Source organism: Panulirus ornatus, chromosome 58 (assembly GCF_036320965.1).
Source record: "Panulirus ornatus isolate Po-2019 chromosome 58, ASM3632096v1, whole genome shotgun sequence".
NCBI lineage: Eukaryota > Metazoa > Arthropoda > Malacostraca > Decapoda > Palinuridae > Panulirus > Panulirus ornatus.
In genome coordinates, this window is record NC_092281.1 from 13,189,020 (window position 1) to 13,204,026 (window position 15,007).

General features: G+C 39.1%; 1 protein-coding gene across 11 annotated transcripts in view; it reads left to right on the forward strand.

Moving 5' to 3' along the window:
* The window catches only part of LOC139766540 (uncharacterized), a 96,123-nt gene that overhangs the window by 54,012 nt on the left and 27,104 nt on the right, over positions 1-15,007 (forward strand). For 6 of the 11 annotated variants that reach the window (XM_071695323.1, XM_071695329.1, XM_071695327.1 and 3 more), the window contains 4 exons: positions 301-946; positions 6,445-6,601; positions 10,238-11,087; positions 11,312-11,470. In XM_071695323.1, coding sequence (XP_071551424.1) covers positions 301-946; positions 6,445-6,601; positions 10,238-11,087; positions 11,312-11,470 — 1,812 coding nt within the window. The remainder of the gene's footprint in view (positions 1-300; positions 947-6,444; positions 6,602-10,237; positions 11,088-11,311; positions 11,471-15,007) is intronic. The other 5 variants (XM_071695328.1, XM_071695330.1, XM_071695324.1 and 2 more) reach the window with 1 other exon arrangement.

Consider the following 15,007-nt stretch of genomic DNA (forward strand, 5'->3'; position numbering starts at 1 on the left):
ATGTTTAGTGTCGGTTGTGTTACTGAAGGCAGACATTTCTTGATTTAGTTGTGTTACAGAAGGTAAACATTTCTCATGTTGTTGGTTATGTTATTGTAGGCAAATATTTCCGGTGTTGCTTTTATTATTGAAGACAAATATTTCTTGTGTTGGTTATTTTACTGAACACCTTTAAGGGTGTCAATTGTGTTACAGAATGTAAAATTTCTTTGTTTTGGTTATTTTACTGATTGTGTTACTGAAGATAGACATTTCTTGTGTTGGTTGTGTTACTGAAAGTGAATATTTTTGGTGTTGCAGATGAGGCGGGAGAAGAACCGGTGACAGATGGCATGGGGACGAAGAGGGAACCTGTGTCACGGCGGTCGGTGGCATCGGCAGCAACAGGCATTGAGCCTTACCCCCGAGCAGTGCCAGTGGCAGCAACTACGACCAATACGGCCAGCCCTACCCACCACCAGAGTGGGGTGCCACCCACTTCTCCATCACCTGTGGCACCCTCCAGTCCTGCTCATGCCCGTGAGGACCCATGCCAGCAGCGGCGGGTCACTCCACCTAGTCTGGGTCTGAGGAACAGCTTAGGCCTCACTCTGGGGTCGGCAGGTCAGCCACAACAGACATCACCTAGGACGTCCTTGTCATACCCAGGGTCGCCAGCCTCCTCCCCTGGGCCCCAACTGGCCCTAGCACCCCGAGGCACTGCTGCCTCACCACTTGGCCTTCTTAGTGCTTTCCAGCAAGATTCCTCCTCACCACCCTCCTCAGAGGCAGGCATGACCCGCCTGCCACAGCAGGATGGCTTCCAGCCCCTCCTCAGTAATGGCCTAACACGTCATAATGGACTCACCAAGTCTCTGTCCCTCTCCCCCTCCCCATCCTCTTTCACTCACCAGGGGCTCTACTCCTCTGATGATCCCACCTTCAAGGACGACAAAAAACGCTCAGGGTTAGTACTCTACATTTCTTTTATTGAATAGCAATTATTCATGTATTGTACTTGTTGTGTGAGATTTATTGATTTTGTTATAAGACAGTGTGTATAATTACCTATTTCTATTGTGTGGGAGGGGTTCTACACTCAGCCTCATCTCTGAACATTCTCTCTCTCACAGCCTCTTAAGTTTATGTATGCTGTATGCATTAAATGTGTTCTGTCATTCTTGACTTGCTTTGAGGTGACATGGCCTTTGTTCCTTACCCCTTAGATAGTTTTGTATCCATTAAAGAAATTTCCCCCTTATTCTTAACTGGTGATCCAATTTCTTAATCAGCCTCACACATGGCACCCTGTCAGATGCTTTCTTGTTGTCCAGATACAAACAATCCACTAATCCTTCCATTTTGTTAGAGAACTCACTCGTATAAATCTAAGAAGTTGTATTACATATGACCCTTTCCTAAAACTGTGCTGGCTTGCGCTTAGGAAATTTCTCTCAAGTAGAAAGTCATCCATTTGCTCATGAATTATCTTTTCCATACATTTCAGACCATACTTGTCACAGAAACTGGGCATTAGTTTACTGCCTGTTTCCAGTCTACTTTCTTATAGATAGGTATGATGTTTGTCTTTTTCCAATCCCCTGGCATTTTGCCTCTTTTGAGTGACATCTTAAAAAAGTACTTCAAGAGTTTTTGTTGGTATATCAGCACACACTTTCAGCACATGCAAATATTTCATCTGGGGAATTAACCTTGTTTGGGTCATGACCTTTGAGTACTTTATGTTTATGTCTTTTCTAAATATCTCACGCTCCAGATCACTGTTGTTGGGGCTATAGTGTCTTCCACTGTGAAAATGCTTTTGAACTTGTTTTTCAGTTTTTAACACATTCATACATCATCCTTTGCAATCCTTCCCTCTGAATCCTTTAGCTTGATTAAGTGATCTTTAACTAAAAGTTTATTTCTGATAGATTTATTGAAGTTATAGGTATTCTTCCTTTTCCTTAATATTCTTCTCAAAGATTCTTTGTTCCTCCTTTCATATTCTGGTATACTTGTTACTTGCTTTTATACACTTAGAAAAGCTTACTGGCTGCAGTATTGCATATTAACTTTGCCACTGAACATCTTGAAGCTCCTTTGCTTTTTGACATCTTTTATCAGACCATACTTCCATCTTTTTTGAAAATTCCCTCTATATTTTTTTTTTTGTATACTTACCTGCTTGTACTCTACAAGGAGGAAGTTTTACACATGCTGGGGCCCCAACTCTTGAATGTCTTCTAAACTTCTGCATACTGTCCACAGTTGCATTAGTTGCAGTATTCACATTCAGTTTATTCCATTCTGCTACTACTCTTTTAAAAGTAATTCATTACATCCTTCCAACTAGTTTTTTCTTTGATTTCATGTCATGGCTTCTAGTTTTTCTAACCCTGCAGCTTTCAAAGAACTGTGCCATATCTTCTTCAAGTTGATTTGAAAATTTAAAGGTTGTGATCAGGTCATCATGCCTCACTCTTCTTTCGTTTAAGGTGGGCAAATTTAAGCTTCCTAGCCTTTCCCTGTAACTAAACACCTTTGATCCTTGTACCATCTTTGTAGCTCTCTTCTGCACCTTCTTTTTTGGCTCAGTGCTTCTTTAGTTTTGGTGACCAAATCGATGAATTTTATTCTGGTTTTGGCAATTTGTGTGATGTGAACAGTTTGCTGAATATTTCTTCATCCATGAACCTTAATGCAGTTTTATATTTTCTTTCATACAGTTGGTCTCTATAACTGCTCTCCAAATATGGGACTCTGATAGCACATTAGGGAAGATGTTAACTTCCATGTCCTACTCTCACTTAGATTCTTCTAGCTTATTTCCTGCTAGATGATACTCATACTAAGGCTGTCTTTCATGGTGACCCATTGTCATCCCTTAATATTTACTTGAGTTGAACTTCATCTGTTAAGTATCAGACCTTGTAAGTTGATGCTGTCCTTTGCACTTTTCTCTTTCCACATAGCCTTTTCATCTGCAATCACTTTCACATTTGAGTCCATACGTTAAGGGTGAGGCATGAAGGCTAAGATGTGGCACTGGAGTTCATTAGTTATGGAGACCCTGTTGTCATGGCCACCCCTTTGAGGGAGTTCCAGTTGGAACAGGCATCAGAGATATAGATAGATAGACTAGTATGTAGTTCAACACCTCTTCCTGGTCTCCTTTCTTGTAGATGGGTATGATATGTCCCCTTTTCCACTTCCTTGGCTCTTTGTCTTTCCCAACAACATCTTGAACAGTATTTTAAGAGGTCTGTCTTATGTATCTGCTCATGTCTTTAGCATATGAAGTGAAATTTCAACAAGACTATGAGCCATGTATAGATCAAGACCTTTATTGTATTCTGTTTAAGCCTTTTCTAGGTATCTCAGTGAATTCTGAAGCCTCATCCCCATCCCACCTCACTAGTGATGAGGCTATACTGTCTTTCACTGTTAAAACACTTTTGAACTTTTTTTTCATTTTTTTCACTTATCCTTACATCATCTTCGACTTTTTCTCTCCTAGTCCCATAATTCTGATTAGTTGCTATTTAAGTTTCTAGCAATCTATTTATAAGAAATTTAGGAAAAAGTTTTGGATTTTCACCTGCCATATCAACCATACTCTTCAAAATTTCTTTGTTTCTCCTTACTCATCCTTGCTCTCGTATACTTTGCATAAGCTGGCTGATTGGAGTATTGCTTTTATCTCTGCCACTGTACATCTCAAAACTCCCCCTTTTTTTTTTATCTGTCATGAATCCATTCTTCCATCTTTTTTACCTTCTCTCTAAATTTGAGGCTGGTGGTGCACGTTTCCACTCTTTCTAAGTAAATTTCACAGAATATTTTACGACAGTACCCTGGTTCCTACCTACTGACCTCCATTTCTCAATCTGTGTTACTATAGAAATTTTTAAAATTCTATGTAGTTTCCAACATTATGTTGTAACTCCTCCTCAAGTCCTGTCTCATCTCTGCTGTTCTAACATCCTCGTTTACCACATAGTCAATGTTAAGTATTACATGTTCACTTTCTTCAAGCGGTATTTCAAACATGATTTTTTCAATATCCATGTGAGTTGTGTGAAGATAAGATTTTATGATGAGGGTGGATCAGTCCCTCTCATTCGAGTTTGTTCAGTGATATGATGACTCATTTCTGTATTATGGGGCGACAGCTTAACACATGTGTTGACCCTTTTCTTAACTTGGTACATAGGGATACTACTACCTTTGGGGCAGGGCTTAACACATGTGTTGACCCTTTTCTTAACTTGGTACATAGGGATACTACTACCTTTGGGGCAGGGTAGCAACAGGAATGGATGAAGGCAAGCAAGTATGAATATGTGTATGTGTATATATGTAAATGCCTGTGTGTGTGTATATGTTGATATGTATATGTGCATGAATGGGCATTTATGCATAAATGTGTGTATATGAGTGAATGGGCCATTCTTCGGCTGTTTCCTGGTGCTACCTCGCTAACACAGTAAATAGCGATATATATATATATATATATATATATATATATATATATATATATATATATATATATATATAGTCGAGAACATTATCTCGGAAAGCAAAAATGGGTATGTTTGAAGGAATAGTGGTTCCAACAATGTTGTATGGTTGCGAGGCGTGGGCTGTGGATAGAGTTGTGCGCAGGAGGATGGACGTGCTGGAAATGAGATGTTTGAGGACAATGTGTGGTGTGAGGTGGTTTGATCGAGTGAGCAACGTAAGGGTAAGAGAGATGTGTGGAAATAAAAAGAGCGTGGTTGAGAGAGCAGAAGAGGGTGTTTTGAAGTGGTTTGGGCATATGGAGAGGATGAGTGAGGAAAGATTGACCAAGAGGATATATGTGTCGGAGGTGGAGGGAACAAGGAGAAGAGGGAGACCAAATTGGAGGTGGAAAGATGGAGTGAAAAAGATTTTGTGTGATCGGGGCCTGAACATGCAGGAGGGTGAAAGGAGGGCAAGGAATAGAGTGAATTGGAGCGATGTGGTATACCAGGGTTGACGTGCTGTCAGTGGATTGAATCAAGGCATGTGAAGCGTCTGGGGTAAACCATGGAAAGCTGTGTAGGTATGTATATTTGCGTGTGTGGGCGTATGTATATACATGTGTATGGGGGGGGTTGGGCCATTTCTTTCGTCTGTTTCCTTGCGCTACCTCGCAAACGCGGGAGACAGCGACAAAGTATGATAAATAAAATAAATAATAACGTATATATATGTATACGTTGAAATGTATAGGTATGTATATGTGCGTATGTGGATGTGTATGCATATACATGTGTATGTGGGTGGGTTGGGCCATTCTGTCATCTGTTTCCTTGCGCTACCTCGCTAACGCGGGAGACAGCGATAAAGTATGTTAAATAAGTATGAATATATACACTATATCCTAAGCCAGGTACCCACTTATCAACCAGCCCCAAGGGAAGGGTGAACAGCTGGGATTGGCTCTGGGAAAACTGCCATGTTCAGGATTCGAACCAAGGCAGTTGTGTGCATGAATTATTGTCGGCAATAATCACTGTACCATAGAAGCGTATATGTCTGTGTATGTATATATATATATATATGTGTGTTTTGTGAGGAAGTATGTTTATTGGGACTAAGTATTATTTTGAGTGAGTTTGAATGTTATTGAAGGGTATGCATAATTTATGGCAGTGTATTTTGTTGTGGGATGTCTCATACATGAGACTGAGTTTGTATGTTGTAAGGGAATGTGTGTGATATGAGAGTGTGATGGTGAGGGAGGGCATTGCTGTCATTTCCAGAGAGCACCTACGGGCTGCTATAACTTGGGTTCATTGTTGCATTTTGAAGAAGCTATAACTTAGGTTCATTGTTGCATTTTGAAGAAGGTATAACTGAGGTTCATCGATGCAGTTTGAAGAAGAGATTTTGTTTGTTTTAAGTGGAGGTGGTGTTGTCACCTAGAGGGCCATCATGGCTTTGGTAGAGTGTTGCATTGTGAGGAAGAGTGGTAAAGTAGTAGGTTGTTTATGTTCCCATAAGCACTTAATAATCTACCTTTATGGTGGTTGAGTTCTATGTTTAATTTGTTAGGTGGGAGTGTTTACTGACAGAATGTATGTGTTGAAGGGGGCATTTGTGTGGATTGTGAGGAAGTATGTGTAGACATGAGGTGCTCTCATCCAAGTGAGTACCTTTAGATTGGGAAGAAGGGTAATTAAGAGAAGCATGGTATTTGAGGTTTGTGGTTTAATGAAGAGCAGGAAGATATACTAAGCTACTGACCCCAGGAGGATGTCATGACAGGCCACTGAATTTCTCTAATTTTGTGTTGATCTCTAGTATGTTGAAAGGCAGAGATGTGTGTAAAGGGAATGTGTGTTCTTGCCCACTGTAATGCTCTTGGGCAATATTGTTGGCATTGTGAACAAGGAAGGGGCTGTGTTATAAGGGAGTAACAAGTGTGTGTTGCAGGAGCACCCCGTCCCGGGAGGTGCACAACAAACTGGAGAAGAACAGGCGGGCTCACCTCAAGGAGTGCTTTGAGACCCTTCGTCGTCAGTTACCATCTATGGATGACAAAAAGATATCCAACCAAACTATACTAAAAGCAGCCCATAGACATATCCAGGTGAGTATGGCTGTTCCACTGTGGGGAGCTGATGCTGCTGGTCATACAGCAGTTATGGAGTCCTTCAAAAAAATATCTTTGCTCTTGACTTGCTGCCAAATAGTCTTGGGTTATGTTGCTAAAGTTGCAATGTACATGGGTCCTTGTTTAGAGTGCAGCAACACTGAAGGTTATGTTGCTGTGGCACCAGCTAGAGGGGGATTTACTGAAATCTTTATAATTTTCATCTATGGTGTCTCCAAACTGGTATCTTGCTGCTGAGGTTGCAGTTGTGGGATCCTTGTGCGATATTGGCACTCACCTTAGATGTTACCATATTGATGTCATTAATTCAGGTAGGGGATCCTATTTTCATGTTGTTGCTTGCTCTAGGTGTCACCAGACTGTTGTCATGCAGTTAGGGTGATCCAATTTTGATCCTGGTGCTTGTCTTAGTTGCCACCAGGCTGATCTCATGCTGCTGCAGTAGCAAATTGGGAATTCAACTGCATCTTTGCACTTATATGGGATGCACCAGGTAATGATTTTATTGCTAGGTTTGTACATATTACCCCTGGGGATAGGGGGAAAGAATACTTTCCACATATTCCCTGCATGTCATAGAAAGCGAATATAAGGGGCGGGAGTTGGGGGCTGGAAATTCTCCCCTTCAGTTATACTTTTCCAAAAGAAGGAACAGAGAAGGGTGCCAAGTGAGGAGTCTTTCCTGTAAGGCTTAGTTATCTGTTCCTGAATGCTACCTTGCTAATGCAGAAAATGGTGAATAAATGAATATAAAGTGTGTGAAAGAAGAAAGCTGAGGGTAAATGTGAATAAGAGCAAGGTAATTATTAGGTACAGTAGGGTTGAGGGACAAGTCAACTGGGAGGTAAGTTAGAATGGAGAAAAACTGGAGGAAGTGAAGTGTTTTAGATATCAGGGAGTGGATTTGACAGTGGATGGAACCATGGAAGCAGAAGTGAGTCTCAGGGTGAGGGAGGGGGCAAAAGTTCTTGGAGCATTGAAAAATGTGTGGAAGGTGAGAACATTATCACAGAAAGCAAAAATGGGTATGTTTGAAGGAATAGTGGTTCCAACAATGTTATATGATTGCGAGGCGTGGTCTATAGATAGGGTTGTGCGAAGGAGGGTGGATGTGTTGGAGATGAGATATTTGAGGACAATATGTAGTGTGAGGTCGTTTGATTAAGTAATGAGTAAGTAATGAAAGGGTAAGAGAGATGTATGGTAATAAAAAGAGTGTAGTTGAGAGTGCAGAGGAGGTTGTATTGAAATGGTTTGGTCATATGGAGAGAATGAGTGAGGAAAGATTGACAAAGGGATATATGTGTCAGAGGTGGAGGGAACGAGAAGTGGCGAGGTGGCAGCGGGAATGAATAAAGGCAGCAAGTATGAATTATGTATATGTGTATATTTGTATATGTCTGTGTATGTATATATATGTATATGTTGAAATGTATAGGTATGTATATGTGCGTGTGTGGACATGTATGTATATACATGGGTATGTGGGTGGGTTGGGCCATTCTTTTGTCTGTTTCCTTGCGCTACCTCGCTAATGCTGAAGACAGCAACAAAGTATAATAATAATGATAATAGAAAATATATATATGAAGGTGAGATTGCTCTTCAGTAGGAGTTCATACAATTTTGATTACCATGTAATTTTTATATACATGTGGCATGACATGTTTTGAGGAGACAATCCACCTCGTCAAGTGCCAGTACTTAAAGTTATTTAAATCCCAACATCTTACTTGATTCCTGCCTTCCAACACCAGTCTTTATAGACCAAGCACTGTCTGCTTTGTCTGGCCATAACCGTTGCAAGGGAGAGTGATTAAGGGAGGTCACATGGTGGTGGTTGACCTGGGTAGCTGGGTGTGTCTTGAACAACTTTTTTTTATGTTTTTGTGTTTTGTCAGTTCTTTCAAAATGATTTGGTTAATGCTAGAATGGGCTTTAAAATTGCATAGGGACTAATTAAAAAGTTCTTAGTATTAGCAGTTAAGATAGATTCAATAACGTTACTTGTGGCATAGTCAGCAGAGGGGTATAAAATGATGGGATTTTCAAGATCTATGGGGTGATCATTTTCATGACAGTGTTTAGCAATTGCATTTTTGTGATCATCTCTGTACTGAGACAGTACCAATAACACCTCTCTGTTAAAATTTTACCAGTTTGGCCTGTATAAATATATTTACATGCCTTGCATTTGACGGCATGATTTCGGTGCATTACACATGACAGCTATAGACTGAGTGTGAATGAATGTGGCCGTTGTTGTCTTTTCCTAGCGCTACCTCGTGCGTGCGTGGGGGGAGGGGGATGCCTTTTCATGTGTGGCGGGGTGGCTGCAGGAATGGATGAAGGCAGCATATATGAATATGTACATGTGTATATATGTATATGTGTGTATGTATATGTTGAAATATATGGGTATGTATATGTACATGTGTGGGCGTTTATGTATATACATGTGTATGTGAGTGGGTTGGGCCTTTCTTTTGTCTGTTTCCAAAAGAAGGAACAGAGAAGGGGGCCAGGTGAGGATATTCCCTCAAAGGCCCGGTCCTCTGTTCTTATTGCTACCTCGCAAACACGGGAAATGGCAGTTTGAAAAAATATATATATATATATATATATATATATATATATATATATATATATATATATATATATATATATATATATATGCTTGTGTGTGTGTATGTATGTATACAGTAATCTCTCGATTTAACGGACACTGATATAAAGGATTTTGGATTTTATGAAACAGGTAAATAATAGTACATTAATTGATAATAATTCAAAAGAAGAAAAAAATAAAAAATCCCAGATGATGCTTCATGCACAATTTGGTAGCATGGAGTTTACTCGCTTTGTTTCAGTCACAGTTTGTCTCAGTCTATTGTGCAGTTAGGTTTTATACAGAGAATTGTGACTTTATTAAATAACTTTCAATCCTTACAATGCAAAATGGCATTAAATGACAGAGGAGTTAAAAGAAAGCATATCAACTGTGTATTGTAAAACTGTATATTGTATATTGCATAAAAAAATGGCCCATAGGTTACATTTGGTTTGATAGGCTTTCAGCATTAATGGACACCCCTCCCCACTGTTAGTCTGTTAGATTGAGGGTTTACTGTATATGTGTGTGTGTGTGTGTGAGTGGATATGGCCTTTCTTTGTTTTCCTGGTGGCACCTTGCTAACATGGGAAATGGCAATCAAGTATGAAAAAGAGAGAGAGAGAGAGAGAGAGAGAGGTTATCAGACTCTGCCTGCTTGAGGTGACATTGCAAGTGAAAATTCGCCTTTAGTGTGCCTATATCATTGTCATTGGATGAAACAGCAAAGTCTTGTCAACAAACTTCTTCCTTCAAGGGAGTCCATGCTTTCATAGATGCTGATTGAAGTGCTGTGTTAGAGCTGGTGGGGTCCTTGGAGAAAGGGTCCTAGGATAATATGAAAATATTTTTGATATTTAATAGAGAAATATTTTAAATAAGGAAGACTTATATAGCAATATATACTTTAAGATATTACAGTTCTCTTCTTTGCACAATAAAAGATTATATTTCTATTGTTCTCTGTGTTTGTATTACATATATATTCATCTGTTTTTTAGAACTTAAAAAGAAAGGAACGTGAATATGAACATGAGATGGAGCGATTAGCGAGGGAGAAGATAGCTCATCAACGAAAGTTATCAGCACTGAAGAAGGAATTATCAGCACGATGGGACCACATTGATTTTAATGCCTTACTCCCGGATATGGCATCTCTAGAACAACACCGTGACAAAGAAACAAAGTCTACTACTACTGCCTCTGAACAGCCTGACCTCGAAGAGGATTCTGCAAGGGATGCTGGTACCCAGGCCTCCTCCATCACTTCTCCTTGTAGACTTTCCCCTCGTCTCCATGCTGATCCACCTCGAGGGTCTAGTAACTTTGCTGCTGTTGCAACAGATGGAGGTTCTGGTCATAGCACGGCAGGTTTGTTGCCCACAAGAGACCATTTTTCAGACCCAAACCAGCCACTGAATTTGTCAACCAGTATTGTTGATTCTTCAAGAGCATCTCCTAGGGCACAGCAGCTGGTTTCTCAAACCCGATCTCCACACCATAGTGGGGACTGGGGTTCACGCCAAGCTTCTCCACACTATACTACAGCTGCCTATCCTACCAGTAGTGAGGAAGATGTATGGCCAGCCCCAGATGTTAGTACTGTTGCTCCAACTTTAACACGGGAAACAGTCACAAGTGTACCCAGTGAACACTTACCTATAATGGGAAGTACGGGGATACATCTACCTGCACAGTTAGTAGCAGGTGGGATGCAGCTTAATGGTGCTCCAGGTGGACTGTTAGGTCAGCCAGCTATACAGGTCATCACACCAGAGGGTTATAAATTGCTGCCAGCAGACCATGCACCAAATGGTGCTAAGCCTCTTACAATCACACTTGCACATCCAGGTAAATTAATATAAACATTAGTGTACAGAGTTGATATTTTTTAAACTGATGTGAAGTAATTGGTAAAAGGATATGATTTGGTTGTTTTCATGTTCAAAGTGGTGTTATCAAAAATTGACAATATTTTTAGTTCATATACTTAATAAACCCCTTTGCAGGGCTTGTTGACCATAACTTATTGGTGTAAAATAGTTGTAATTACAAATATGATTGATTATTCCCAGTTTTCATTTCACCATCAGCTGAAGGACTTGATAATACAGAAAGTTCTGAGGAAGTAAAAACAAGTGCACCCCCAATGATGGTTGCCCTAAACAAGAATGGAGTACCTGCCCTTCACCTTGCTGTCCCCACAACAGCTCGATCACTGTCTAATTCACAAGGTCAGTAAATTTAGCATCTTTTTTTTCTGTGAAATGGGTATATTTTTGTGTTCACTGTTGCTCATTTTTGTAGTGATGCACATGAAAATGTTTTAGATTCTTAAGTTTTTCTCATATCTTGACACATTGTGCTTTGTAGCATCATTCACAAGTGGTAAATCATCCCCATTCATGACACATTGCTACCCCATACCTTTTCATCCAATTATTCCTTTTATGGTACCATAAATTCCTCTGAATTCCAAGTCACATAACACTTTCCCTTGCAGTGACTATCTATTGAAAGTCTGTCAGTCAGTCAGTCAATGTTCTATATGCCTTCCATATGTACAGCAAAGTGGCTTCACGCCAGTTGTATCTGCGTTAAGGTTAGTCTGTCAATCATTCAGTTTCCCATTTGTCTTCTCCCATGTACAACAGAGTGGCTTCGCAAGAGTTGTAACTGTTTTGAAACTAATCAGTCACTCAATTGATATCCTATATCCCCAGTTTTGTATAGCTGAGTAGCTTCACAATAGCTGTACCTCTTTGAAGTTTTTTAACCAGTATCTCAAAAGGCTTCAATGTACAGAAGGGTGGCATAACAGCAGTTGCACCAGTTTTGTCCATTAAAAGGTCAGTCATTCAGTATCCTATAAGCCTTTTACAGTGTACAGCAGGATGGTGCTACAACAGTTGTACATGTCAATCAGTACTATGTAGACTGTCTCCCAGGTATTGTGGTATGATGCTAGAGCAATTTTACCTGTGTGAAGGTCAGTCAGTACCCCATTTGCCTTTCCTATGTACAACAGGGTAATATCTTTACCTTGATCTCATATGTCTCCCTGTAGATTATTCCCTGAAAGCACCATCTCGCATGTTCTCCTGAAGTCTGTTCTTTTCAAAAAGCACTTTACCTTCCTTCATACCTGTACTAATTGACTTCATGAATATTTACACTTTAGAGTTTAAGTAAATATCTACATTAGTTCTTTATTCCCATACCATCTCAGTACTCTGTCGTGCACTTCGTTATCATTTCCAACACAGTACCATATTTTCTTTTCATTATACATACCCTTTTCAAAGCTTTGTCATCTGTCCTTCCTTTCGTAGCTCTTTCTGATGTGTCCACCAATACTTCCATTTCATTATGAATGCTGAAGTTCCTAACAAGAAATTTAAGCCACACACAAATTTTCCTCATATCTCGCTAATGTGTGAAATGGCGAATATGCATGAAAAAAAAAAAATTGTTTAACCATATTTCTCATTATAAATATCCAAATCATAGACACATTCATCTCATTTTGTATGAATTTTTTTATTAAGCTTATTTTTAGAATTTTCCAATTCTTTTACAAATGGTAATGACTTTGAAATATCTGGCACCTTTAATTTTCTAGTATTCTTTTATGCTGGAGTAACTTTCTCACCTAAACCTTTAGTTAATCAGACAGGTAAAGAAACCTTTTAGGGTAACTAAGAATGTTGGGTTATAAAAGTTTATCTTAGGAATGCTAACATATTGTGAAAATCAATACAATAAATTCTTTTTTAAGTTAGAATTATCTATTATGGAATATGGATGTCAGAAAAAATTCTTGTCACTTAGTATGAGAGACTACAGTGTTCAGTTTAATTTGTCAGTTTTGTTTTTGCACACACTGAAATTGTGTACCTGCATCACTCCTTAATTTTTTTCACAGTTATTTATTTTATTACAAACATTATCTTCTATCATTATGACTTACATACTTCTTGTGGAGTTAAAAGAGAAATAAAGCTAACCAGTTTGTCATAGTTATATGCACATGGAGATGTCAATAACTCAGTTGTGTTGATGATGGATAGTCTAGGGCATCTTTAAACACACTTAGTGTTGGGGCAGCTGCCCCAGCAGGCTCTCTTCCCTCCCCCAACATTGAAAGAAAAATTCACACATTTGCTGCAGTAGACATTACCCATCTGAGAAAAATTTTGATATTTTTTCTGTAAATGAAAACACTAACCCTATGGTTCAGAGTTGATTTTTTTTGCCTCTCCTCTCTTTGCGCAAAAAGTAGCAAAATTATTCTTTTCCTAAAGTATGAAAATTAAGAGGTGAATGAATCCCTAAAAACAGTTGTTTCCCTTAAGAATTAATACTTTATCATTCCTTGTTTAGGTAAAACATTATCTGCCATATTAACCACTCCTATGTATGCAAGTTATGTAAACTTGTATTTTCTGATTTTCTTGTTGATATGATTAAATGCAGAAAAACTCAAAATTTTTCTTTGAAATTAATTGTAAAACTTCTGTAGTGTAGGAAATTATCAGTATTTAGTGGACTGACTAATCTTAGGTAAGGTTACTTTTGGGTGCAGCATGGGCACAGTGTTAGATACTTCATGTGGGGATGGGCACCTCAGTCATGGGAAGTCTGTAGAAAAGGCACACAACTACCCACTGTGGTCACTGGCAGGTTAATGAGACCTTGAGGGACTCAGTGACTCATCCTTTGTTTGGGTTGCCAGCCATTTTCTGCCAGCAGAACCTACAGTGCCTGCAGAATTCTACTTGTGGTGGGAAATTGCATGTAGAAATTGACATTCACAACATCCTGTTATGTTAAAGTAGATTGATGTCCATAGCACCAAAAGGTTCAGAAGGTGTCCTGTACAAGACTGCAGTGAAGCTTGTCTTTTTCCCCCTCAGTATGAGTATTTTATGTTAGTAGCATAAAAATTAGTTTGATAATCAGATGAACCCCATTATGTAATTGTAAGTGTATAACCATACTACACTGGTTTGTCCACCCTTCCGTGTATTCCTAACCTGTACTGCAGCTGCCTGTCATCATTGGTGAGTACAGGAGCATTTATTATTCATTTCATTGATAGAGTAATATTTATGTTTCAATACTTGATTTTCCAATATTATTTGATTTTTTATACTTTTGTCTCAACAACAATTAGAGCCCCATGAGTAAATGAGATAGCACACACTTTTGGAGGTTTAAAACATTATTTTCCCTGAGAAAATGAGTTACATCCACAATGATTCACTTCCTTTAACCATCATTACTCATATGAGGTCAGTAGATGCTCATTCTCAGAGATTGAAATTTGTTTACATCTGCATATACAGTGACGTGCATATACAGTGGCGTGTGCATCTTGCTCACACTGGTTTAATGTACTGTGGTTGTGTTTAACTATATGTGGCTTGTGGTATCCATACTTTTTCAGGCCTTCTTATTACAGGGATGGGTATATTCTTTTATCAATGAATGTACTATGACTCCAGTTATTATAGAGATGGTATGTTCTCTTATCAGTGGATGTACCATACCTTGAATCATTATAGAGATGGGTATGTTCTCTTATCAATGGGTGTACCATGACTTGAATCATAGAGATGTTGATGTTCTCGGATCTATGGGTGCACTATAACGTAAATCATTTTAGAGATGGGTATATTCTCTCAGTAGATGTACTACGTCTTGAGTTATTATTGAGATGGTTATGTTCTCTTATCATTGGATATACCATAACATGAATCATTATAGAG